Genomic DNA, 24,069 nt, shown 5'->3' on the forward strand with positions numbered 1-24,069 from the left:
GTGGGTGTTTTGATTAGAAGCAGTTAGTCTTCTACTGATTGTCCTCTATCCCCTGTCCCTCTATATCCCTATAACATAGCCCAACATTTGATTCAACAAGCTAAAGTGAAACCAAATGTTGCTATATCAAATATACATGTATTTATTTTCAAATTTAATTTTTATGGAACTCTGTTCTGGAGAAAATGCTGGTTTGATTTTTGTCCTTGTCTTGGACAAAGGAAATGCAAAGATTGAATTAGAATTTTAGGAAATAATAATTCTGACTTTTTGATTGTTTCTTATTTAGTTTATGTTGACTGAATAAATTAAATAAAGGTGAAAATGACTAAAGAAATGCTCTTTATGCTCTTTCTTATGCATTTGATGAAGAGTTGATAGATTAAACAAAGTTCTAATGATAAAGTCTTTTCAGCTAGATAAAAATTGGGACTAAAATGACAATCAGATGAAAAAATCTTTCAAGTCTATCAAATAATTTAGTAAGACTGTCTTCCTACTTTATCTGCCCTGCCTTATTTTGCAGGTTAGGGGCAATTCTGTAAGGGCAGCAACACTGGAGTCTATGGTAGTTGGCTCCTGTGGTTACAGGACACAGGACATCCGAAACCTCATGCTGCCTTAGCCCTTTTACTAGGTTAAAGAAGTGAAATGGGTGAGAATCTCTTCAGATAAACTGAAAAACAAAATCTAGGAAGAAACTTTTTAGGAGAATAATATTTACATTCATGAGCAAATGAAGCATGAACAAAGAGAAAAGCTTGGGAGGTATACAAAGGCACACAGCCATGTTTGGAGAGCAGGGGCTGTCTGGCTGCGATGCTTTTAATCCATGCTGTGATAGCTATCGTAAATGTAGTAGAAGAAATTTTGTTGAGGAAGGCTTGTAGAAGTAGCAGCATGAGAGGAAATTTTTGTTTTTATTTAGCTTTCTTAGTCAACTATTAAGCATTAGAATGCATCCCTTAGAAACAGTCATGTTAATAATGAAAGTTGATTTTTTTGTGGATCTATAGATCATAATAAGTAGCATTATTACTAATAATAATCTCTTATTCTAGGGCCCAATAGCAAAATTGTGAAATCATGCAAGCTTCCTGTGTGAAATCTAGTTCAAGTGTATGTCTTTACATTATTTTAGCTTAACTTTCAAGATATCTTAACTTCTAATTGCTTGTGTATCCATACCAAGTGGGTTTCCTTATCAGTTAAACAAAGGTGAACATGGGGTGAAAAACAATAAAACAGCAGCTGAAAATAACCTTACTATATTGTATCAAGGGCTGCGTTTCCCCGTTTTCACCACTTGATGGCCTTTAAGTTTGTGTTTTCCTCAAAGATCTAAGTAGGTGCCTATCTTTATTTATTTATTTGTTTTTTCCCACAGGTATGGGACTATTCTACTGGCCTGTTAATATATCAGTCAGGAGTATTAACAGGTAAATTTTATTTTTTTATGTATCTTTTCATAATGTCTGTCCCTCACAATAAAATAAAATCATTATAGAAGTATTTAGTTGAGCTAGTCAAAATATTTCTAGTAAATCGTATGCTAGTAAATATATTGCCCTTTAAAGTCATTCCTTTTCAGGGTAGATAGTTTTAGTGTACTTTCATAAGCATTTCTGTTTGTACAGGGAGTGCATATACCTCTTGGCATTTACTGAGATACACAAATAGGAGCTCTTTTGTTTTGTAGATACAGCTCCACTCTCTATGGGCTTTCTTTTTTTCAAGTTTTGTATATGACATGAAAGGATATTATGTATAACATATGTAGATTTATTAACAGGGTCTCTAGCTGAAGGCATACATTGACTTTAAAAATGTAAGTTACTTTTGTGGAAAGATGAGAACAAAAGGAGAGAAGAGGAAGACAAACATCTCCAGTGCAGCAAGGACACACCTCGCCAATAAATGTCTCCTAAAGTAACACACAGTTTTCACTGGGACCTGCTTAAACTCTGTGCTGATTGTTCCTGCTTGTGGTGCAGCTAGTGCAGGTTGGAGCACACTCTGACTAGAGACAACAGGTGCATGGGTGTTAGTTTTTAGGCTTTGTTAATTATTATTCATCATCGTATCATTATTATTATTATATGCCCAAAAGTAAACTAAGAACTCTAACCACATGGTAGGAAAGGAGAGGAAGAAGGGAGACCACACCCATTGCCTATGGCAATTGCAACATTTGAAAAGCTTTTTTAACAGTAACATTAGGGTTTGCAGGTAAAAGGCCGTGAGAATAATTGTGTAGGAACAGCAACGGAAAACTACTACTACAGGAGCTCTGAAAACCATTGCCATAGCAGCTTGGGTGAAAGGATGTGGAAAACCACTGCCATGGTAGTGATTTACAAGGTTACCCAAAAGCACTGCCATGGCAACTTGGATGAAAGGCAGGCTGCAGACCTGCATGTGGAAAGCCCATTGCAATGCAAAAGCTAGGGCCCTTTGCAACCGTAAGGATTGCCGTAAGGGTGTTGTTGTTTTTCACCTGTCCTTATCAATAGGAGGCATTGGTTTTGAATTGTGTGTTTTAATAAAATATTTGATTTCTGTGTACCGTGGAAATAATTGCACCTCTTTTGAAGCAGCATTTCCTTTGCTAAGTCTGCTAATTGATGAAGAAAATAAACAGATCATCACTGGATGTGGTGACGGACAGGTAAGAATCAGACATAAAAATTAATCTCTGTATGATAAAACAGTTGTCTATTATTAATTATGTATCAAAAATCTTCACAATTTGCATACAAATGTTGAGTTGTTACAATAATTATTTTTGTAAGCATAATTCAGTGCTTTGAGCATGCACCATGCAAGGTATATAATACCTCTATTATAAAATACAAACTTCTTCCTGAAAACCGGGAAAGGTTTAGAACTACAATCAGTAAGTACATAGCATGTGTACACTGAGAGTCTATAAGTACAGCCATTTTAAGAGAAAAAAGGTGAAAAACAGGATTCTCCTTTTTTGGCCAATGGTTGAAACCCATGACAATAAATCAGAGAGGCCATGATTTCAGCACGGTGGAATTCTAAGCAAAATATGATAATGTGAATATGCATTTCAGCTTCTCTTTAATTTAATGTTAAGAATATATTTACATGAGACTTTCCTATAGCATTCAAAGACTGTTGTTGTTGTTTAAACACTTAAATATAGTGGTGCCTAAAAAGAGAGAGGTAATAATGAAATTTATTTCCATGGCTCAGTGAGCAATTGTGTGCACAATACCTTTAATTTTTAATAGTAGGAAATAATCTGTGAGAAGTGTTTTTCAAAGACTTAAACATGGGAATTAGACACACAGTTTAAATTGACAGTGGCTTCTTTTGCTGATACTGAAAATACCCATTGATGATCTTGGAATATAAATTCATATAAGTTAATTTCGGTCCAAAGTTAAATTCCAGATATAAAAAAATCATTAGTTACATCATATATAATGTATAAAAATATATTAATTACATTTTAATATTGGACCTGTACTTCTTATCCATATAAGCTTTACGTTTAGTATCAAAAAGTTACTGCAATTGCTTTTTCTTTTACTTGCAGCTCCGGATCTTCAGTTTAATCACTGATCATAATTACCGTTGTGTGGCACGTATTGACTTAAAGAAAGAGCAAGAGAAATTCTGTAATAAAATCTGGAAATCTGGCAAAGAATCAGGTAGCATACTGCTTCTAAAATGCTGATATATGTCAGTTGCTGTTGGTAACTGGGTGTGTGCCTTTGATACCATGAGAATTTACTATAAGTGATAGAGTTAATGAATCTCGGTGGCATGGAATTCTTACTGAAGCTGAGATATAGCTGGGGATTGGAATACTTGGGAAGAATTATGCATGTGTGTCTGTAATAACATTTTGGCCTTAATGTTATAAAAATTATTGCATGATGTGAAATACTGAGCTTTTATTATTATTATTAAAGTCATTGGCCAAGGCTTCAGTTCAAACTGCATCAGTTCCTAAAAAATTCATCCATTGTCTAAGTGAAGTACCATTTCTGTTATCTTTGAAGACTCTAGGAGTTATTTTATTTATTTGCATCCATACCAGAGCCTCCATGATATATTTAATTGGTGGTGTTTTTCTAGGGGTATAACACAGAGTATTTATAAGTCTTTTAATAATGTACCTCAGCAAGGATATTCTATATGCCTAAATGAAGCACTCAGACTACTTGCATACTAGCTAAAGTGAGTTGAAGCTCTCTTAAAGACAAACAAGAGGGAGCTTTCTTTGGGGAAGGGGAGATCTCATTTCCCTTGCTTGCTCTCTTTCTGGACCCATGACTGTTGTATATTTAGCTGCCCACTGGCCCATCTGCAATAGCACAGGCAGACATCTCAATCTAATGAGAAAGATTGGTACATGTCTTGTTATTATGTAAAATACATGCCTGTTGCTTTCATCTTTGGATGTTTGAAACAGAGTGATGTTGTGTCTGTGCTTAGTTTTCAGTTCAGTGCTAGTAGTTCCTAGGTGTGAACTGGACAAGCATAATGGATTGGAGGCTCCTTTGGAAGATGAATTTTTCCATCTTGTTTCTGGATTATGTTGTAGCTTTAGTGCCAAGGGAATTTGACTGGACCTCATGATCTTCAAGGTCTTTTCCAACCTAAATGATTTTATGATTCTATAACTTAGTGCAAAGGGAACCTGCAGGCTAAATGGAAAAGCACCCAGCATATTTAGGAACTGTTGGTATATGGCTTTCAGAGTCACTTTTTGATATGAATGCAACTAACTTCTGCAAATCCTTTTCAGTCCCTAAGTAAGCTTTTCAGAACTTATTACTAAGTATTTGAAAGAAAATAGCACTAAAAATAACACAGTATTGAGGAGAGCTATTTCAAGAAGGCTGGCTCTTAGGATATCTCCAACTTTTGAAATGGAAATTGACTGTGGTCTTATTTCATGCTACTTTACTACTTTACTTCTAATTCTCTGTTAAATGCCATCCGTTTCCCTCATTTCATTGTTTTGTTGATAGCTGGTATTGTTGATTGGCTATCTTTAGGTGAAAGACAAAGTAATTCCAAGCTTTGCAAAACAGACAGCGTGAGACCAGAAGGGCCAGTGGAAACATCATTGTCTGTCCTCCTAATTGAACACTGTGACTATTCAGAATGTTTCTGTAATGAAGAAAACATGTGAGTCCCTTAAAATATCACCAAGTATACAATCTATTGTATATTGAATCTATTCCTAGGAGTTCCTATTGGTTCTCAGAATATTTTCACTGCAATTTACTATTTCTTTTCTAATGCAATAGGTAAAACAGAGAATATATTCAGTGATCTGAAAGTTTTGGTGACCTACTCTTAGAGAGATAATATACAGAAAGTGATACAAAGTTAAAACAGGTTTCTAGCCTGAAAAATAATTTTATGAAAATGACATTGGGAATATCCACTTTGGTATCTCTTGATACCAGCTGATCAGAAATAACTAGTTAAAAATACTTAATTAGAATTAATAAGCCAAATTTATTTTTAGCTTGCTTTCCTAAGGAAATAAGTCTCATGCAGTCACTTCACTGTGTGCCTGTGTCAGTTTGCCTTCCAAATGTAAATAAGTTTAAATTTCATAACCTGTTCTAGCCAAGCATTTGTCAGAGAGACAGACATTTCAAAACATGATTGTTTTACTCCTTCCTATGGAATTGGTTGGCCAGGTAAAGGATGTATATCTAAATTAATCCTTATATTGCAGCTCTTTCCTGAAGAGAAGTTTAACCAAACTAACAGATATCCAGGAGTCTATTCCGGATATAGCCACAATAAATGTTTCATAGAACAATTTGTTTTTGTTATTTATACCTGGCACTTGGAGAAATTTCTGAGCCAAGTTGTGTTTCAGAAAATGTTTATTCCAGTCTTTGCTCTCAGGTGGATTGTACAGGTATAGCTGATTAATCCTCTGGTTAGATTTATAAACATTTTTTTGATAAAGGGAGAAGAAGAATATCCATCAGTCCTGGATCATTTTGTTTGACTTTATGTCAAATTCAAGTAATTATTTACAAACAGTTATTTCCATGATGCCCGCATTTCCTACCTTAGAGAGGAAGGAAATGGTGAGTTTTAAGACATACATCTCAGACTTGCTTTAATGGGATATCAGACCTCTAAGACCAAGAGAGGGATTATTACAGTCAATTTGTTTTAATGCTTGTATAATACCACTCTCAAATCTTGACAGCTTTGCCTTCATGAAAACTATAGATTTGATCTGACATCTTTAAACAAGTCTAGTTTTCTAGCAATGAAGAATTCGCTATGTCCCTATGTAACTTGTCCCAGTAACTGACTCATTCCATTTTACTTCTCATCTGAATTGCTTGTGATGTACAGTTATTGGCTTTTTGTATGTTTTTTATTCTGGTTACCCAGAGCCAGCTATTATCAAATTCCCTCTTTGCATAGCTACTTGCAGCTCACTAACAAGTTATCTCTACACTTAATCCTGGATAAAATAGTTTGAGCCTTGTATAAGGCATATTTTCTGTACCTCATACCAATTTTTAACATTTTCTTTTGAACTTTTTCTGAAACTCAGTCTCACTTCTTCTTCAATGTCTTTTTTGGACATGGTTGCCTGAAATAAATTCACAGCAGTGGCTTAAGTAAAATAAGCCACTGAATAGAGATACCCCCATTAGCTCTCAATAGAGATAGCATCACTTTCCTCCACCCACCTGGTACTGCCTGATATTGTACACCTGGCATTGTAAAAGACTACTTAGCCTTTTAGCTATGGCATCAAGAACATTTTTTCTGCTTCTAAACCACCACGATTTTTAAATTCTTACTATTAAAAGTTTCACAATGTTTTGTTTTAAAAATTTGTGGTTAGAAGTAGTTTTCTGTTTGATTTTTAAATTATCGTGTGTTGGTTTTAGTAGAGGTTCAGATTTGTCTGAACAGTTGACCAGTCCTGGATTTTGCCACTTTTCCTGCCTGCAGAGAAATGCAAAAATGAAATGCTTCTGCAATACTGGTGTACAAAAATTTTATGGGTTTCATATTTCCCTAAGCTTTTTGAACTTGAATAATTTCATTGCAACAAATGGCATTTTCTTACTGTAAAGTCAGTGCGAGATCAACTTCCTGTGTATATAACTTGATATCATTTTTCCTAATAACTCGATAATACCACTTCTCACTGTATAAACATTTCAAAGAATTCACAAATTAAGTCAGTCTGTATTTGCAGTGTATGAAAGCAGTGCAAACCACAAATAAAACTATACAGAGCACAAAAAAACGTATTAAACCACTGTGGTGACTCTTTTCATGCCAAGCATCAAGTTTGTGTTTTTCTATATCCTCATTTCAACTTTTGTGGTCTGACTTTGCAAATCAAATAGATATGTGTACTCACTTCTATTTGCAAAAAATATTTAAATATTTATGACAGTTCTTATTTACTGTGGCATCAAAACATTTTTAGTTTTTGAGAATGGCAACATTTATTTGTTATAATCGTATTATGCTTGATAACATTTTACTTCCGTGAGGGTGTTGACTGAAACTGTAGCCAGTTGGTCTGCTCTGTGGTGTTGGCAAACACTGTATTTCATTACATAACTGCAATATTATGGCCACTAAGCATAGACTGATGCAGACAGTTGAAGCTTGCCTTTTTATTTTTTTTCCCCTAATTTTTGCTAGTTCTTCTCTTGTACTGTTGTAGTCTACCAAAATACCTGAAGTTTCACTGTTTTTTTTTTTCTGTGTTCATATTACAGATGGTAAAAGTAAGGATATATGTAGATTTACCTCTTCATTTGAATTTACTCTGTGTGCATACAGTGCTTTTACAGCATCTCCCGGCTCTTACAAACCACAGTAATTTTTGAAGTATATCCTATGCTGTTTTAGATTTGCCATGAGCAATTACATGACATCAAGAATTGTGTTCTCTTCCTAGTTTTCAAAACTTCACAAAGTTTGATTGAAGATTTTTACTTTATCCTACAGATTAAAAAAAAATACTGTAGACTTAAAATCTTTATTGGGGTGATTTATTAATGTTGTCATACTGGAATTGGTAACGAGCATTACTATATCTTGTAATAAGAACAGCTTCTTCATCACACTCACTTTTTTTTTTTTTTTAATAGACCTTACACCCTGAATACTAGCTATTTTTGGATAGGAACCTCTACTGGATTGTTAATTATTAATTTGACAACCTTTGAATTGGAAGCTTTTTTATGTTACAAAGGTATGACCATAAAGTATCTGACTACAACATGATGGGATTGCTTTTCTTTGTCACTTGATATAAAAGTATAACAATTATTTCTACTGTATTCTGCTATTTGGTAAACTGAAGTGTTTTTAAATATTTTAGTATTTTATTTTTGTATGTTTTTCTGTCATTGCTGACTTGTCTCAAAACATGTGTCAGTGCTAGATTTCTGTAGTGGCTAGCAATGATTTTTTATCAAATTTTACAACCTAACTACAAGACATTATTATGCTACTCTTTATAATGTGAAGCTTCTTCAATAAGCTAGAATGATATACAGTGAAAAGAGTGGGTTATGATGGTCTCAAGTTAGTGTAATTTTTTTCTGTTTTAATGATTTTTTTTTTCCATTTTCAATGTAAATACAATTCTATAGCACTATGTTCTTTTTGGTAAAGATTACAGTGGCCTAAGCATTCAGTTTGCTGCATCGTGTGCATTAACTAAGAAGACAGTTAATGGAAAGGTAAGTATACATTCAACATTGATTTAATGAATGTTTACATTTCCATTTTTTAATAAGCATTAATTCTGCATTTTGTTTACAGATTAATGTACACCTTCGAGTTTTATTTTGGTGTGAATTACACAGTAGTTTCTCTGGAGGTGGTTGATTCTTTATGGAGCTTAGTACTTTTAATAGCTGGGTAGTTTTAAAGCTCTCACAATTTGGATACTATCTGAAGTGATTAATAAGAAAAAAGTGAATTGTTTTTTATAGTAGTTGGTGTGTGCCTTGGATGCTGAGAATGACCACTGTGGGAGCAGAGGCACTTTCTTAGGGGAAAAAAGGGTATGCACGTTGTTACACCTTTTTCTCAAGCAAATACTGGGATGAACTACTTCTAAAGCCTTCCAAGAAATCTGCTAAAGCTATTTGAGTTGTGAGAGAAATTCTGTGGAAGATCACCAAAAGAGCTTTTAAGGAAACTAAAGGTGATGTTTCTATGCTCCATTTTTGATATTAGTTTTCCCATAGAAGTGAGCTCAGTCTAGGCCTTGCTTCATATTTGACGTAGCAGTATTTTCTTTTAAAGAAGGCTCTTTCACTTAAGTAATTCACTTGTGTTAATCAGTTCTCAGTGTGACTCTGAAACCAGTCTTTCCTACATGTGTGACCCTTTTCTCATGACTCTTACTGCAGAAATATCTGTATTGTAGAAGGTGTTGTAATTTCTGTGAGTGTTAGGTATGAAAGTCTGTTAGGGCACATATTTAAGCAGCATAAGCATATTTTTGAAGGAAGGCATTAAGCACTTTTTACTGCTTGATACTCTGTGAGATGAAGTTGATGGATATTTTTGAGTAATTTCATAAATGACACAAAATAATTCTCCACTATAAATGACTTAGTGATAGAGCTTAAATTACAAAGTACATGGAGTGTTAGTTTGCAGTATAATTGCTGCAGGTTTTATGCTTGATCACCTCGATGTTTGAAGATGTGATTGCTGTGTTGGAGGTTAACCTTCCTGCATTGATGAGATCTCAGCACAGTGGTATTTTCATAAGAGCAAGTGAGAAGAGTCTATCAGTCATTGCCCGGTACAGTATAACTTGAAGTGGTTTGTTTGTTTCTTTTTTTGTTTGTTTGCTTGCCGAGGGCGCACCCTGCTCCATCATCCAGATTATTAGAATAGGCGTTGCATAGGATTGGACCCAGTACTGCCCCCTGGAGTACTCCACTGGTTACTGGCCTCCAACTAGGCCTTGGGCCACTGATCACTGCCTGGCTGTTCCGTCAATTTTCAACCCCCTCACTGTCCTCATCCATCCCATATCTCATCAGCTTCTCTGTGAGAATCTTATGGGAGACAGCGTCAGAAGCCTTCTGAAGTCCATGTAGACTATATCCATTGCTTTCCCCTTGTCTACCAGGCCAGACATTTCATCCCAGCATTTTATTAAATTGGTCAAGCATCACTTCCTCTGGTGAATCCATGGTGACTACTCCTGATGACTATTGTCCTTCATGATCCTGAAAATGGTTTCCAGGAAAACACTGAAATCTTGAAGTCACTGAAAAATGTACAGTTTACAGCGAAGTGAAGATTTCAGTGCTTATAATAATATCACCACTTAGAATTCAAAGAAATGAGATTTTAACCTGTAAATGCACTGATCTGTGAATATAGCCTGGGCTGAGCCTTGCCTATGCTGCTGGTTATCTGAAATGATAAGTGATCTACTCTGTATGATTGGTAATTATGAAAAGCGAACTGGTATCACACACATACACACAGTTAACTAAAAAGTTTTGACACCTTTTCCTAATCCAATGCTTTTGTCCATTGCATTGATTGATTTGTGGTTTTGGCTTTATAACTTAGGTGTTCTTTGTTGCCAGAATCTCCATTGTGTAAAGGTTTAAATAAAAACAAAAAGGAATCTTCTAGGAAAACACTTGGTAAGTGTAAAAAAATTTTGATATTAATTAATAAAGTTATATCTTTAAAAACAATAACTGACTCCACTATCTGGTGCCTATTATAATGAGTATATTGATTTCTCTTATACTTGGCATTTTATTTTTATTTCATTAGAAAGAATTTTATTCTTCTGCTGATATTTCATATCCCACATATGTATTTGTAGTGAATGGTAATATATCATTTTTCTTCTTTTAAATATAATCCTCTGCGAACTTTGGGTTTTGAAATAGTTAAGATGTGTAGAATGTTTACATTTTCCGCAAGTCTTTTCACAGTATGTAACGTATTTTTATGTATAATTTTTCTTTTCTTTCTTATTTTTACTGACATGTTTTGATTAATTTTATTATCCTGGAGAGCCTTCTGTTAATACCTGTAAGTTTAGAAAGTTTTGCCTCAGGTTCCTGATATTTGACTAAAAACCAAACATCTGACTTCCAGCTGCTGTGGGAGTACGTGTAGCTTCTTTGCTTAATGATAGTAAAACTAAGTCCAGAAAATACGTAGAAAATATATCTTTTTCATCATCAACTTTTCTTTAGAAAAGATAGAAAATTACCGGTAGCTGTAGATGTGTACAATAATCTATTTTGATTATATTGATTGTACTTCATGGACATGCTAGAATGTCAAAGGTTATATTTTTAGTTTTGTTTGATATTCTGAGAATGCATCTACAGTGTTTTAACTAGAATTCCAGCCTGCTTCTGAAACCCAGCACTGATGCCAGTTTTACTCTTGTTGACATGTCTCATTCAGATAGCTTAGGTGCTGTAAAGAAATAAATCTCTTTGGGAGTTCCTCAGGAAGGACCCTTTTTTGCCTCTTCACTACTTAGAGAGAGAGGTTAGCTGGTGGGAGTTGAAGGTGCATCTATCCTCAACATAGGTAAATGTGCCCACAAGATCACTGCCAATGCACCTGAAGTTTTCCCCTGGGAATATGAACAAGTTTTCCCCTTTTACACCATTTATTTAATTAGTTTGTTTCTGCTGACAGGAAATGCTAATAAGTTAGTTTTGGTTGGAGAGGCTTCTCAGGACAGCAGCGTAAATGCAGCCTTTATTAATGACTTCTCAAGCCACATAAAAGAACAAACATTTATGTGTACCTGCCAGTCAGTTTATTAAAAATCTTTGGATTTGTTCCATATTACAAATACAGGTTGTGAATAGATTATAACTAGTGCTTATAAAATCTAAGCGTAAAATAGGCAATTACAAAACAAATTTGTGAGTGAATTATGAAAAAATTTCCTCAGAACAATATTTTTGTTAGTTCAAAGTTTAGTGAAGTTCCTACTTGATACTATTGGAGGAGAGATATTATGCAAAGGAGCAGTTTATATTTCTTTCCTTTTCTCAATATTCATTATTTTAGAGTAATTGGTCATAAATGTGCTTTGTAACATAAAGAGACATTAAAAATTGCCAGAGCAGTAGTTTAACTATGCATCTAAAAACTTGTAAAAATATAATGTTAAGAAATATTTTAATGAATATTACATTATTTTACTATAGGAGTGAAAAGCACTGTGAAAGATCAGCCATTGGTTTTCCATTATAAAATTAAGTCATCAGGTTATACAGCAGCACCACGGTGAGTAGATATGTTAGTATTTTAGCTGTTTTACTGGTTTGTGATATTTTATCACATAATAGGTATGTGTAGTCTCACCACTGTGAAATTAATGACCCATAAAATGTAGATATTATGTTAACAAACAAAATATTTTAAAAATGTGTTGTAAAACAAAAAAATTACAGCTTCTGATTGGTGTCTTGGAATGAAAATTTCTGTGTACGTTTGCACAATGCCTGTTTCCAAGTACTATGTCACTTAAATCCATTTAGCTCTTTTCCTTGTTCTACACATACAGAGTATTCTGAGGTCAACATACAGAGAAGTACATCTTTCGTTTCATCTCAGACATCTGTTGAGATGGGCTATGTTACAATTTTTTGAGTTGTATATCCTCTCCTTGCTGGCGTGGTATTGTCTTTGAAGAACCTTTTGATGGTGGTTGTTTTTTAGGAGACTTTAAAATCTCTTGTGAAACAGTTCTCTGAAAGTTGCTGTAACTTTGCCTATGTCCCTTGGATGCTTGCAAAGGTTTCTCTTGGGATGAACAGTTCACTCAGATGGAATGAGAAGTGTTGTCCTAGAGGTCCCCAGAGAAATGGAGATTTTATGTCAGTATCTCAAAGCTCAAGGTGATCCTAGACAAGGCACTTTGTTTTTGGTATGGATTATGCTGGACAGTACCATCCTTGTGTATTATAACTGTTATAGCATAAATATAATGGTGCAAGGTATTATATGAGAAATTATCCTTATTTTGGATGCAAGTGGGTGTTGGAACTGAGGCATCAAGAACAGCTTTTGCCTGTCAGCAATAGATTTCTTCTGTACATTTTAAGTGGTCTGGGGAAAGAACCACTTAGGTTTACAGTTTTAGACTGCTACTGGGAGCTGTGGTTTTATATTCTGAGAACAACCAGTAGAGGCTGGGACCTCAAAATAAATTTAGTCACTGTGAAATAATGGACCTGTTTTTGCTGAGGTACATGATTCCTGGATGTGTTCTTTGTGTTCCTGGTTCAGTGAATATACAGACTGTGTTGTCTTTTCAGTTTCTCTAAACCTGAAAGCTTTAGGTAAGATAGGATGAACATCAGCACTGGACTCTGTTAGTTCAGGAAAGACCTATTCACCTAATTTTGTGGCATAGAATTTCCTTGTTTTATCAAACTCACCATTTAAGTGTTCATTGAGAACATGACTTGAAATGTTCCCTCATCAAAAAATTAGTGTCAGAGGAAACTAAATCTGGCTTAAGGGCTTCTATAAAATTGCACCCTCATCTCTTGTGTCTTGTTTGTTTACTTGTCAGTTGAAAGAGCTTTTGGTTGTATGCCATCATCATGATGATGCGTGAGATAGTTATTTCATAACTTCATATCTTTCATTCATCCCACCCACCACAGAGCAGTCCCTGGGAAACATTCTGAGTTGCTTTCTAACAGGGTGTCAGGCTTCCACCTTATCCAAAAAAATCACCTTTGTTGTTTCCCCAGTCTTCAGATCTATGAAATAGAAAGTAAGAAGTGTTAAAATGTACTGCAAGAGGTTCAGGATGGAGTGTCTTTCACTCTTAGTGATCTGCACACAGCACCATCTCTTGCAAAGAGCATGCTAAGAAATGTCTCCATTTTTGCTAAGTGTTGTGCTGCCACTACTGAGAGATTTAGAGTGTCTGCCAAGTGCAGTTTCCAGCGAGTCTGGACTCCATTTCTCAGGGAATGTAGCTGAGAAATCTATGATAATTCTGCTGAAGTATAGGGAAAAACTGGCTAGGGAAAAGACCTTTGACACCTGTTCATTTATCCCTTTACTTTTTTTTTTTTTTAATGATGATGATGATTATTATTATTTGCTGAAATTAGTGTTGCTATATGAAGGAGTTGTGCTGCGCTTGCTGGCTTTGTGTTTTGTCAACTCAAAACTTACCTTCCCCTTTCAGTTGTTCCAGTTTTCTTTCAAAATCTGTACTAGGTATTCTCTCTCTTTCTTGAAACTCTTCTCATTTCTTCAGTCTGCAGAAAGAAATATCTGAGGGCTTTATGAGAATGGATTTTGGCCTCCAGAATGCTTTATCCAACAAGTAACTCACAGAAAGCAGAACTTAGCTGCAAATTTGAGCATTAGATCATTAAAGATACCTTTATCATTCATTGTGTACTTTATCTTACCTACTGATGTTAGTAGCAGGCATAAGTAGTAAGAAGGAACTAGGGTTATATTTTGTTTGAAACGAACTGCTTCTTTTTGATGAAATGTTTAATGTTTCATATAGGAGAGTCTGTGTTCTTTCTTGTAGAATGACCATGTTTTCTCCAAATACTAACCTGAAGAAAAATTATATATCAAAGCAGAAGACCAGTGTTGAATGGTAGGTAAACTAGCAACTGCATTAGAAGAAGAACAAATTAAAATGCGTTCTATCATAAATATTATTTGTAACTGCTTCTCTCATTGGAACACTTTAGTTAGGAGTATCAATGGAACTAAAATACTTTGTAAGTTTGCTACAAAAGTAACAAGTGATTCACATGATCAGATTGACAATTAAAACTGATTAAGTCTTACGCAGAAAATCTACATATTTATTTTACTTGGATTTTTTTTGCTAGAAAGTAAAATAGGTGTTAGTTATGGTTGGAGGCAAGGTCCCAACAAGTTCTTAACCTGCAATTCTAGTCAGAAAAGCAATGGAATGTGGCAAGGTGAGATTAAATGATTTCCTATCATGTGCCTCATTCACTCCTAAAATCATGTTATCTTAAGTCAAATCAAGCTTAATGTAGTGTATTTAAACAGAGATTGCATAACGATAGTTTGGCCAGTGGATTCATCATCACTGTGGATACAAAGAGCTAATGTTTTTTTAGAGCTGGCACTTTTATGTTAATTTGTGTGGTACATTAAATGGGGATATTGCACACATTTTTTTCTCTTTCTACCAAATAGTCATATTTCTTTGTAGTACAAACATAAACATAAAGATTGATGAATGCTATTTTTATTTTTCTTCTTAAGCTCTTAAACATTTAGTAGATGGTGGCTGAGTTTTTATATTCCTTGCACACATATGCAAGCCTTTAGATGAGCACTTCAGATGATTTCAATATTGGTTTGCATTATTTTGTGATGAATTAAGCTACTTAGCACTTACTGTTTTGTTTACTATGTTGTTAAATAGATAAGTGTCACTCTTGCTTTTATATATGGACATATTTTTTCATATTTCTTACTGTCACAAAAAGGTAGTTTGTGTTCTTTAAATAATTTCACTAAATAATTATAAAACTTAAAAAGTTTGATTTTCTGTAAAATTCCATGTTAATTCTTGATTTCATGAATTTATAACAGTTATAGGAGTTAAGTATGACAATTTTTAATTTGTTCTGCCCCTTATCCTGGATTTAACATAAGTTCTCCAGGGAATATTTACATAAAGATACTTACAATAACTCCCCAAACAACATTTATTTCATAATTGAAATGACAGCCTACTGGTTTTAGATATCTCAATATTTTTCCTCTCTTTCTCTCTTTCCCTTCTTTGAAGTACACGTAAAGAATATCCATTGGAAAGTTTTCCTCCAATCAACCGTGAGAGAGAGATATCTGTTACTTGTAAACCAACCCCAATTTTTTGCATTCAGTATTCCGGTATGTATAGGTGTTATAAAAGGTACTGTTGGTCCCTTGTGCAGACAGAAAAACAAAATTTGTGTGATGTGGTTTATTAAGACCATGGATTTGCTAGGCAAATTCCCAGAAAACTCTGGCATCTACTGTCTGGTCATAATTTTTTAACTTGCAAATGCATGCAAGCTGCTTACACGTATGCAAATGGATTGTAATTCCTCTCTGATCTTACATCTTGTTTGCCTTTGGACTCATTCTATCACTTTTCCATTACAACTTGAAAATTAGTAGTCTAACACATTCTTTCATTAAGGAAGTTTATCTTCTGAGACATTTACTTAGTGTTCTTAGGGTGTATTACAGGCCGAAGTTCTTTTTAAAAATAATCAGAATACTTCTATTTTTTATGTAAGAATTATTCAGTTTTTATATATAAACATTATAAAAAAGAATTGTTGAATATAATCCAAAGAAGAGTACTTTTCTTAACTGCTTTTGAGAAGCGAGTCTTGTCATAGGTTTAGTCATTTCCAATCCATATAAATAATACTATACAAAAATAACTTCCTAGTTCAGCGATCAAATGTATCACCAAGTATATAAATACATCAATCTACACTCTGCAAACCACAATACATACAAAGTATTTAAAAATGTATATCTTTATAAGTATTTTGGGGACAAGAACAATTTTCATCTTCAAGAAATAAAAGCAAACTAGATGTAATCAGTAACTTCTAAAACATACTTCAGCCCTAAGTGTTCCCTAAAGACCTGGAAGAAATTATTTTTATGGCTCATGAAGGAAATCAGTTGCAGAGAGATCTTTTGTAGGAATGCTCCATGATCTTAGAATTAAAGGCTCCTTTTTAGAAAAAAAAAAAAAATATATATATATATAAATAAATAAATAAACCAACCAAATGAAAACAACAATCAAAAAACCAACACTATGGTTTTGGTAATACATTTTAAGGAAATATGCTTTTACTTAATCCAAGTAAGGAACACCTTCCTTTCTTTTTCTTTCTTTCTTTCTTTCTTTCTTTCTTTCTTTCTTTCTTTCTTTCTTTCTTTCTTTCTTTCTTTCTTTCTTTCTTTCTTTCTTTCTTTCTTTCTTTTTCTTTCTTTCTTTCTTTCTCTTTTTATCTATCTGTCTGTATCTCACACATGCACGCACACAAACACAGGCTTAAACAGAAACATTTTCACATAACAGGGTCTAACAAAATCTTTTTTTTTTTTTTTTTTTTTGAGTAAAAAAGAAACATAGGATTGTAAGCCTGCAAAGATGTGTTCTGTTATTGGTATAGGTTGTGTTAACCACATGGTTCCGACCTTTGCAATACATTTGCTGTTGCAAATTTACAAACTGGAATTGCAGCTTGGAGCACTCCGTCAAGTGGTCATTGTAAACTATGAATCACAATCATTAATACTTACGTGCATCTTTAAACATATGAGATAGAAAATTGAATAGAAAGCAAGTAAATTGAGGTTGTAAACTTGCATTAATGATTTAATACAAATCCTCTTGAACTTAATAAACATACTCTTGTGGCATTGGAGGTGTTACAAGTTATGACTGTTAAAAGACAGTTTTCCACAGGATTTGAGATGATGTTCCATTAAACAAGCTTCCACATTTATAAGAAAAAAGATTTTCTCTCATTCTGTATGCACAAAAAGGTGTATGTTTTGTTAGTTATGTGTGTGTGACTTATGTTATATCACTTACATGGTACATTTACCAATCAGCTCTCATGCTGAAAATACATACTGTCAAAATTAAGGAAAAGCAGGGGGGCACGTGGAAATCTGGAGAAGAGCACCACACTCCAGCTTAAAGACTATGGGGTTTGTGGGGCATGCATTTATTTGAGTATTTTATCCAGAACTACTTATTTTTTTTTTTTAGGAAAATATTGAACAGCATTAATATGCATAGTTACTAGCATTTGGAGAAAAAAAAAAAACCAGATGAAATATTGCTGGTGAGATATAATAAAAAATTTTGTAAGGTAGCTCTGCTAGTTTAGTATACTGGTGTATTTAATAATTGATAACAAAATGGATTCTGGAATGCCTCTTTTTAGCATATACATCTACTCCATTTTGCATCTGTTTTTTAAAAAAATTCACTTTTAGTAGTTGGTTCTCAGAGATTAGAGATATGGGACTCTTACCTGGTCATATTCTCATGATTCATTTGGATAAAAAAATCTATTGTGGGATTCTGGAACAGCAAGGTAGATGGTACTTGGATAACATTGCGGTATCGACAGTTGACCATGACTTACTCCCTTTCCCTTGTCACAGATGCTCTTCATAGTGAACCTAGTAGCATTGATTTGAATTATGCTATTCGTTTTTTTTGTTTCTCTGCTGTCTTCTCTGGCTCTTCTCCCCTCCCATTGGTTCATTTATCTGCTCTTTCTTCATTATTCAAATGTAAACATTAAAGGAGACTATCCTGTCAGTGTGTGCTCCTGTTAATGAATAATACCAATAGACAATCCAACTGCACTTGAATAGGTTTTGGGGTGAAGCTGGCAGGAAAAATATTGTCTTTTAAAAGTTATCCAGAATGACTAATATGTGCTTTTTTAATATATATGAAAAGGCAATATAACTTCTAATATGAAGATATAGAAAAATGAGTGTAAGTCAGGAAATAGATTTATATGACTGCTAAAAAATTATGCCCTTAAAATTTTTAGTACTTTTTTTTAGGTAAAAAGTGAATTTCTGCCATGTGGTGAATAACTATTGTGAGAATGTCAGGAACAAAAGAAATGAATTTGTGTACAAATTCCTACCAAATTCTGCAGTGTGAGTTTATGACATTCATACACAAAATTTTTTAAATGTGAAATGAATACCTAGCGTGTGTTCTGTTGTAGCGGCATGTGATTTTTATGAATAAAAGAACAGCACATTATATCCTTGTTGAATTCAAACTTAAATCATCAGAATCTCTTTGTAGGGGATGGAGAGCAGCTGGCTTGCGGGCTGGTTGACAAGACTATACTGATATTCAATGCCAATCTCACCAAAACGTGTAATGTTTTTTCAGGTAAACTTATGAATTACATAATTAAAAGGATAGTATATAATTGCGTTTAACCTAAAGTGGTGTATTAATTAAAAAATTCCACTTACATCACCCTGAAAAGAATGGGGGCGGGAGATGCTTCTGATTCAGGAAGTATAAATTATTTCTCTGACTGGTTAATTTTGCTCTAGAATTAAACTGCCCACCAGTTTTTCAAATTTCTCAGTTTTCTGGGAGGTAAATAGTAGCAATGTATCACAGTATATATTGCAATCTGCATTGTGTGGGTATTGTGTGGGTGTGTATTACAATAATTAAGTAGAAATAGTAAAAGGAATATATTGCAATAATAAAAATATTGTGTATATTGCAGTAATATATTCTAATAGATTATTAGCCAAAAAATGACTGATGACTTGGCAAATTATGTGATTGGTGTGCAACTACATACTTCTAAAGAATAACTATTTGAAATAGGAGGAACTATTCCTATGGAGAAACCCATGCCTGTAAAAGTGTGTGTGCGCGTACATTTGTGCATTACTTAACATTGTAAAATTAGCCTTTAAGAGTTCTAAATTTCTATAGGCAAATTTTTATAGCAGTAAATGTTATGACTAAAATTCATAGAGCAGGACTGACTTTGTGGAAGGTCATAATGGAAAATGACTGCCGTTTACTAGTAGGCCTTATCTAGAATAAAAGCAGACTATTTTCAGTATTTTTAGCAATTTTTGAAAATTATTTCTAAATAAACCCCCCCCTTTTTTTTCTGAGTACCTTTAATTGTATTTTGTGGAAGACTGTGGGAAAAAAAAAAACACTATCCATGGAAAAATTATAAAATATGAATATTGATGCTCAGTCATAGTATGAAGTGTGTTTAAAAATAGGAACTATTAAGAAGATTGACGTTTTGTTTTTTACAAACTAAAATATCAGATTGTTCTTTAATTATTGATATCCTTGAAACAAATGGATAATACCATTTTTTAAACTGACATCTGCCATATTGTAGGATTCTTCTGTATGAAATAGTAATATTTCATAGGCTGTGGTGTTAATGGACTTCTCAAGTCTATAACAGCCAGGCTTGGAAAGCTATTTTTGGTTTCCTATTAAATACATCTATGAATTCATCACATAAGAAATTGATGAAACCACACAATTTGGCTTTTCCCAGATTATGGTTTTCAAACACAAGGAATGATATTTATTGAGACAAACACAAGATATTTTTCTTAACTGAAATCAAACCCTTGGCAAAGCCCAAACTGCTAGCAGCAAAAACAGAATCATGGAGCATCTTGCATGTAGACTTTGATTTTTTTCTGCTTTTAGTAATGTCTCTTTAGTTCACAGACTTCAGTACTGTTATTATTAAAATGTGCCCAGTTGAGTGTGCTTTGAATTTTGATTTTTCTTACTTAACAAAACAACATGTTTTCCCCAGAGTAAGTGTAGCACTGAAGTGTTATGTCTAAATATTCCCAGGGAGATCAAGATCATACCTGCTTAACTTCTCTTGTACTTGGGATCATTTAAAACAAAACAAAACAAAACACGTTATTAATGAAAGGCTTTGTCTTTCTATAAAATAAAACCTCAAGACACCGTTCCTGGATTCAGTTTGTGACTTGCACAATGAATTTACTCAAATTAATTGGTGTTACATGAAGAAAAACATTTATTTAAGTTTACAGATTTACTGGGGGGGGGGGGGGGGAGACCTTATTGCCCTGCTCATAACGTGTATATTCAACTATTACCTCACACAAAGAGGAAATCATCACTAACGCTGCCTCCATTAGTGGCCACAGTGTAGATCATGTCAGCCATTTCAAGGTATATGTAATATGGAGATTATGCGCTACAAAAAGTGACAGTCATTAAGGTGTTAAGTACAAATTGTTTGTCTTGCTTTACAAAGAAAAAAATATATATATTGATAGACTGTTCTACTGACAACTGGCTTTGTGCTGTTAACTTCCTTAGTTTTTGCAAGCTGCTATTTAATTTCTTTCATTGATATCTTCAATTTTCTGTTCTCTGTTCTCTTTTCTGATGCACTTCTGAAAAGAAGTGTAAACCACATTGCACTTCAGGGAGCGTAAGAATGCAACCTGTGTGCACAGTTCTTTTCAAAACCAGCGTAAATGGGAAACTGAGACACTGCTGTGGGGAGAAGGAATCTCAGACCATCAGTTACTTGTTTATTTAGTTCATGTAGTTCTGCACAGCTTAGATTATCATGAAATCTACTTTATCTTCTACTTTAAGTACCACTTCAAATACATCTACATTAAAAATCCTTGTTTGGAAGTTTATAATTTTTTTTTCTTTAAAAACTTTGATGAATTACTCCTACTCAGTTGCACTCAATGGAAATTTAAAGCTTGCTTTTTATTGAGAAATGAAGATGAAAATATTTTATTTTTTAAAAAAAAGGCAGTAATAACACCTGAATATTGCTGATATTTGAAAACATATTTTTATAATGCTCCATCACTGAAGGGTGGTATAACAACAGCAGTTTTACTTTAAGCCTAATCTATTCAGTTTTGCTCCCTGAAGTGCTCAGTTACAGTTTTAAGTATCTTTGCATTCCTCTCAGTGTTGGCTCTTCAGGTGTCTGTGTGCTATTGTGAAGTGCAGGTGATGTTGGCCAGCTTTAAAAGGGTTACAGCCAGCACGGCCCTTTTGAAGAACTCTTTTTACAAAACCAGCTGCTGTCCTTCTCAATGTGCTTCAAGACTGGGGAACCCTGCGTAAAGCCTGTTTTGAAGCTTACTGGCTTCTTGCAAGCCAGCTGGCATCATCTCCCCTTTGCTTTGGGATTGGGGGACCTGGAGTGAAGAAATTCTTAAGCTTTTTACACAGCCTTTCCAATTTTCCAAACCTCAGATTTTCCTAAAGTTTCTCATGTTCCTCACCACTTTGGAAAACTGTTTTGTATATTCTAGTCAGTACCCCCCCCCCCCCCCCCCCCCTGCCCCTTTTTTCATGCAGATAATTTAAGGCTTCCAAATGAGTTTACAAAACCAAAGCCTCCAAATAAACTTTTACTTTGAGGACAAAATAAGTACAGTACTTACATATATACTTACCCAGTACTCATGCAGTTTTCTGGTGAAAGTTTTATGTTTTTGGTAATTGAGAATTAAATTATCTTGTTTATTAACCTTTTTGTAGATATATGTTACCACAAAAGATTTTAATTGCTGAGGTAAATTGATTAGCTCTCCTGTAATTTAAAATGAAAATATTTCATTTAAATCTTCCATTGGCTAAAGAGAAAATGTGCACAAGAGGGCAGCATAAGAACTTTGAATGTTTTAAGTTTAGATGAGATTTTTTTTAGACTTCATCTGGACAAATTAGCAGCATAGTATGGGCCAAAGTTTGTTAATTTAGTTTGATATATGTTCTTCTTTTCTGATCTTTTTGATCAGTGTCAATATAATTTTAGAATGAATTAATAATTTTACCTTCTGGATGATGTCTGTGACTTCTGAAGTTCTTTCTTTGTAAGTTCCTGATCTTGTTCTTAACCTTGTGACACCAAAATGGTAAAGTCTGATTCTTGCCAAATCTTTTTGCTGTTATGGAGAAACAATAATACTTTAAGCCATAATTTTTGAACAGGTTCTTAATTTTTATTTAACTAATGTGATAGTCCTGTTGAAGCTGCTGTAGTTACCCTTGCATTGTGTTTTTCCAAAAACAGCTAGCTCAGTAATAAAAACCTAATGAATAAAATAAAATACTGCAGCTTTTTGCAAGGTCTTAAGTGGCCTCTAGATTATATCTAATACATATTCTGTCTAACATCAAATTTGATTACCATCTAATACTCAGATTTTTTCTGTTGGCTAATACTGTAACTTTTTTCTTAAAACTGAATTTCAAGAATGTTTCTTGAAAATATTCCCCCAATGACTTTGAAAAATGAGAATGATCGTTGTTTGTGGATAAGTTAGATTGCTGATTCTTTTATAACTGCTGATATTTCTTGCTTAAAAACACTGAACTTTGATGAAGTCAACATCACTTCTTCTGTGCTTGAGACTTCTAGAATATGTATTTATTTGCCATAGCCATGGTGAGTTCCTGTACTTTTTTGGGAATCCTTCTGGGACTCACTAGCTTTGCCTTCCTGACTTTCTCCTTGTAAATCATCATCCCACCAATTACATTGTTTTCTTTTGCAATATCTGGTTGTTTGCAGCTCTGAAAAATCAGTTTCTAAGCACTGGAAGTTAAGCATTCCAAATGAGGTTCATATGAAGCCTGATTCAGATCCTGAAGGCCTTTGATGCCAGAGTAATCTTCCTGGGATCTAGGAGTTTACTTTGGGCTGAGCCTTTCCACAGAACTACATTTCTTGCAGACCCATGACAAAAAATTAACCAGGCTTTACAAGGTCCGGGCTGCTAAGTTCAGTTTTGCTGGTCTTCAAAATCTCTGTTATTAGGACTGTGCAGAGTCAAAGCAATCTGTGATGAAGCAATCAGGATAACTTATCAGTCAGAGAAAAATAATACATGATCATCAGTCCCGTGGACTAGATACTGTTTTTCGGGCCTCTCCATGAGCCAAATATGGGCTAGCAGGCAGGTGCAAAGTGCTGTTGTCTTATATGAAAATCATCCTGTTTGCCGTTTGGCCATTGCAGCAGAACATAGGGCTCTGGACCTTAACTATCCCAGCTACATTTGGAAATATTTGGTAGCAATGTTGTCGGTGATAGTTGTTTTATTCACTCTGTCAACAAGAGGATGAAACCAAATGAAACTATTCTCTTAACATCCTTGTCTGGGTAGTGTCTTTCAGACTAGCATTTGGGTCTCTGTGAATGAAAAGAAAGCTTTTCCAGACGTTAGAAGTATTGATTAGAAGTATTAGAGGTTGATGGTCAAGCTTCTGTTTTCCATGGAAGGGTCCGTTTCCCCCCCCCCCCCCCCCCCCCCCCCCCCCCCCCATTTTGGAGTAATTGTAATCCAATTCAGGGCTAATTTAACTCTGAGATAGTCAGCATTTAATGAAAAAGAAAAGTACAACAATTGTAGCAGAAAGGCTCCCTATTAATG

General features: G+C 34.3%; 1 protein-coding gene across 6 annotated transcripts in view; it reads left to right on the forward strand.

Moving 5' to 3' along the window:
- Positions 1–24,069, forward strand: part of WDR27 (WD repeat domain 27) — a 132,460-nt gene that overhangs the window by 5,141 nt on the left and 103,250 nt on the right. For 4 of the 6 annotated variants that reach the window (XR_007157529.2, XM_048045909.2, XM_013194638.3 and 1 more), the window contains exons 5-16: positions 1,388–1,439; positions 2,595–2,668; positions 3,569–3,683; positions 5,040–5,172; positions 8,148–8,251; positions 8,677–8,744; positions 9,690–9,823; positions 10,609–10,685; positions 12,231–12,309; positions 14,591–14,662; positions 15,842–15,945; positions 18,911–19,000. Coding sequence is in view for 3 of the 6 variants with exons in the window: in XM_048045909.2 (XP_047901866.1) it covers positions 1,388–1,439; positions 2,595–2,668; positions 3,569–3,683; positions 5,040–5,172; positions 8,148–8,251; positions 8,677–8,744; positions 9,690–9,823; positions 10,609–10,685; positions 12,231–12,309; positions 14,591–14,662; positions 15,842–15,945; positions 18,911–19,000 (1,102 nt within the window). In the remaining 3 variants the exon portion in view is untranslated. The remainder of the gene's footprint in view (positions 1–1,387; positions 1,440–2,594; positions 2,669–3,568; positions 3,684–5,039; positions 5,173–8,147; positions 8,252–8,676; positions 8,745–9,689; positions 9,824–10,608; positions 10,686–12,230; positions 12,310–14,590; positions 14,663–15,841; positions 15,946–18,910; positions 19,001–24,069) is intronic. The other 2 variants (XR_007157530.2, XR_007157531.2) reach the window with 2 other exon arrangements.

The sequence above is a fragment of the Anser cygnoides genome, chromosome 3 (assembly GCF_040182565.1).
Source record: "Anser cygnoides isolate HZ-2024a breed goose chromosome 3, Taihu_goose_T2T_genome, whole genome shotgun sequence".
In the NCBI taxonomy this organism is placed as follows: domain Eukaryota; kingdom Metazoa; phylum Chordata; class Aves; order Anseriformes; family Anatidae; genus Anser; species Anser cygnoides.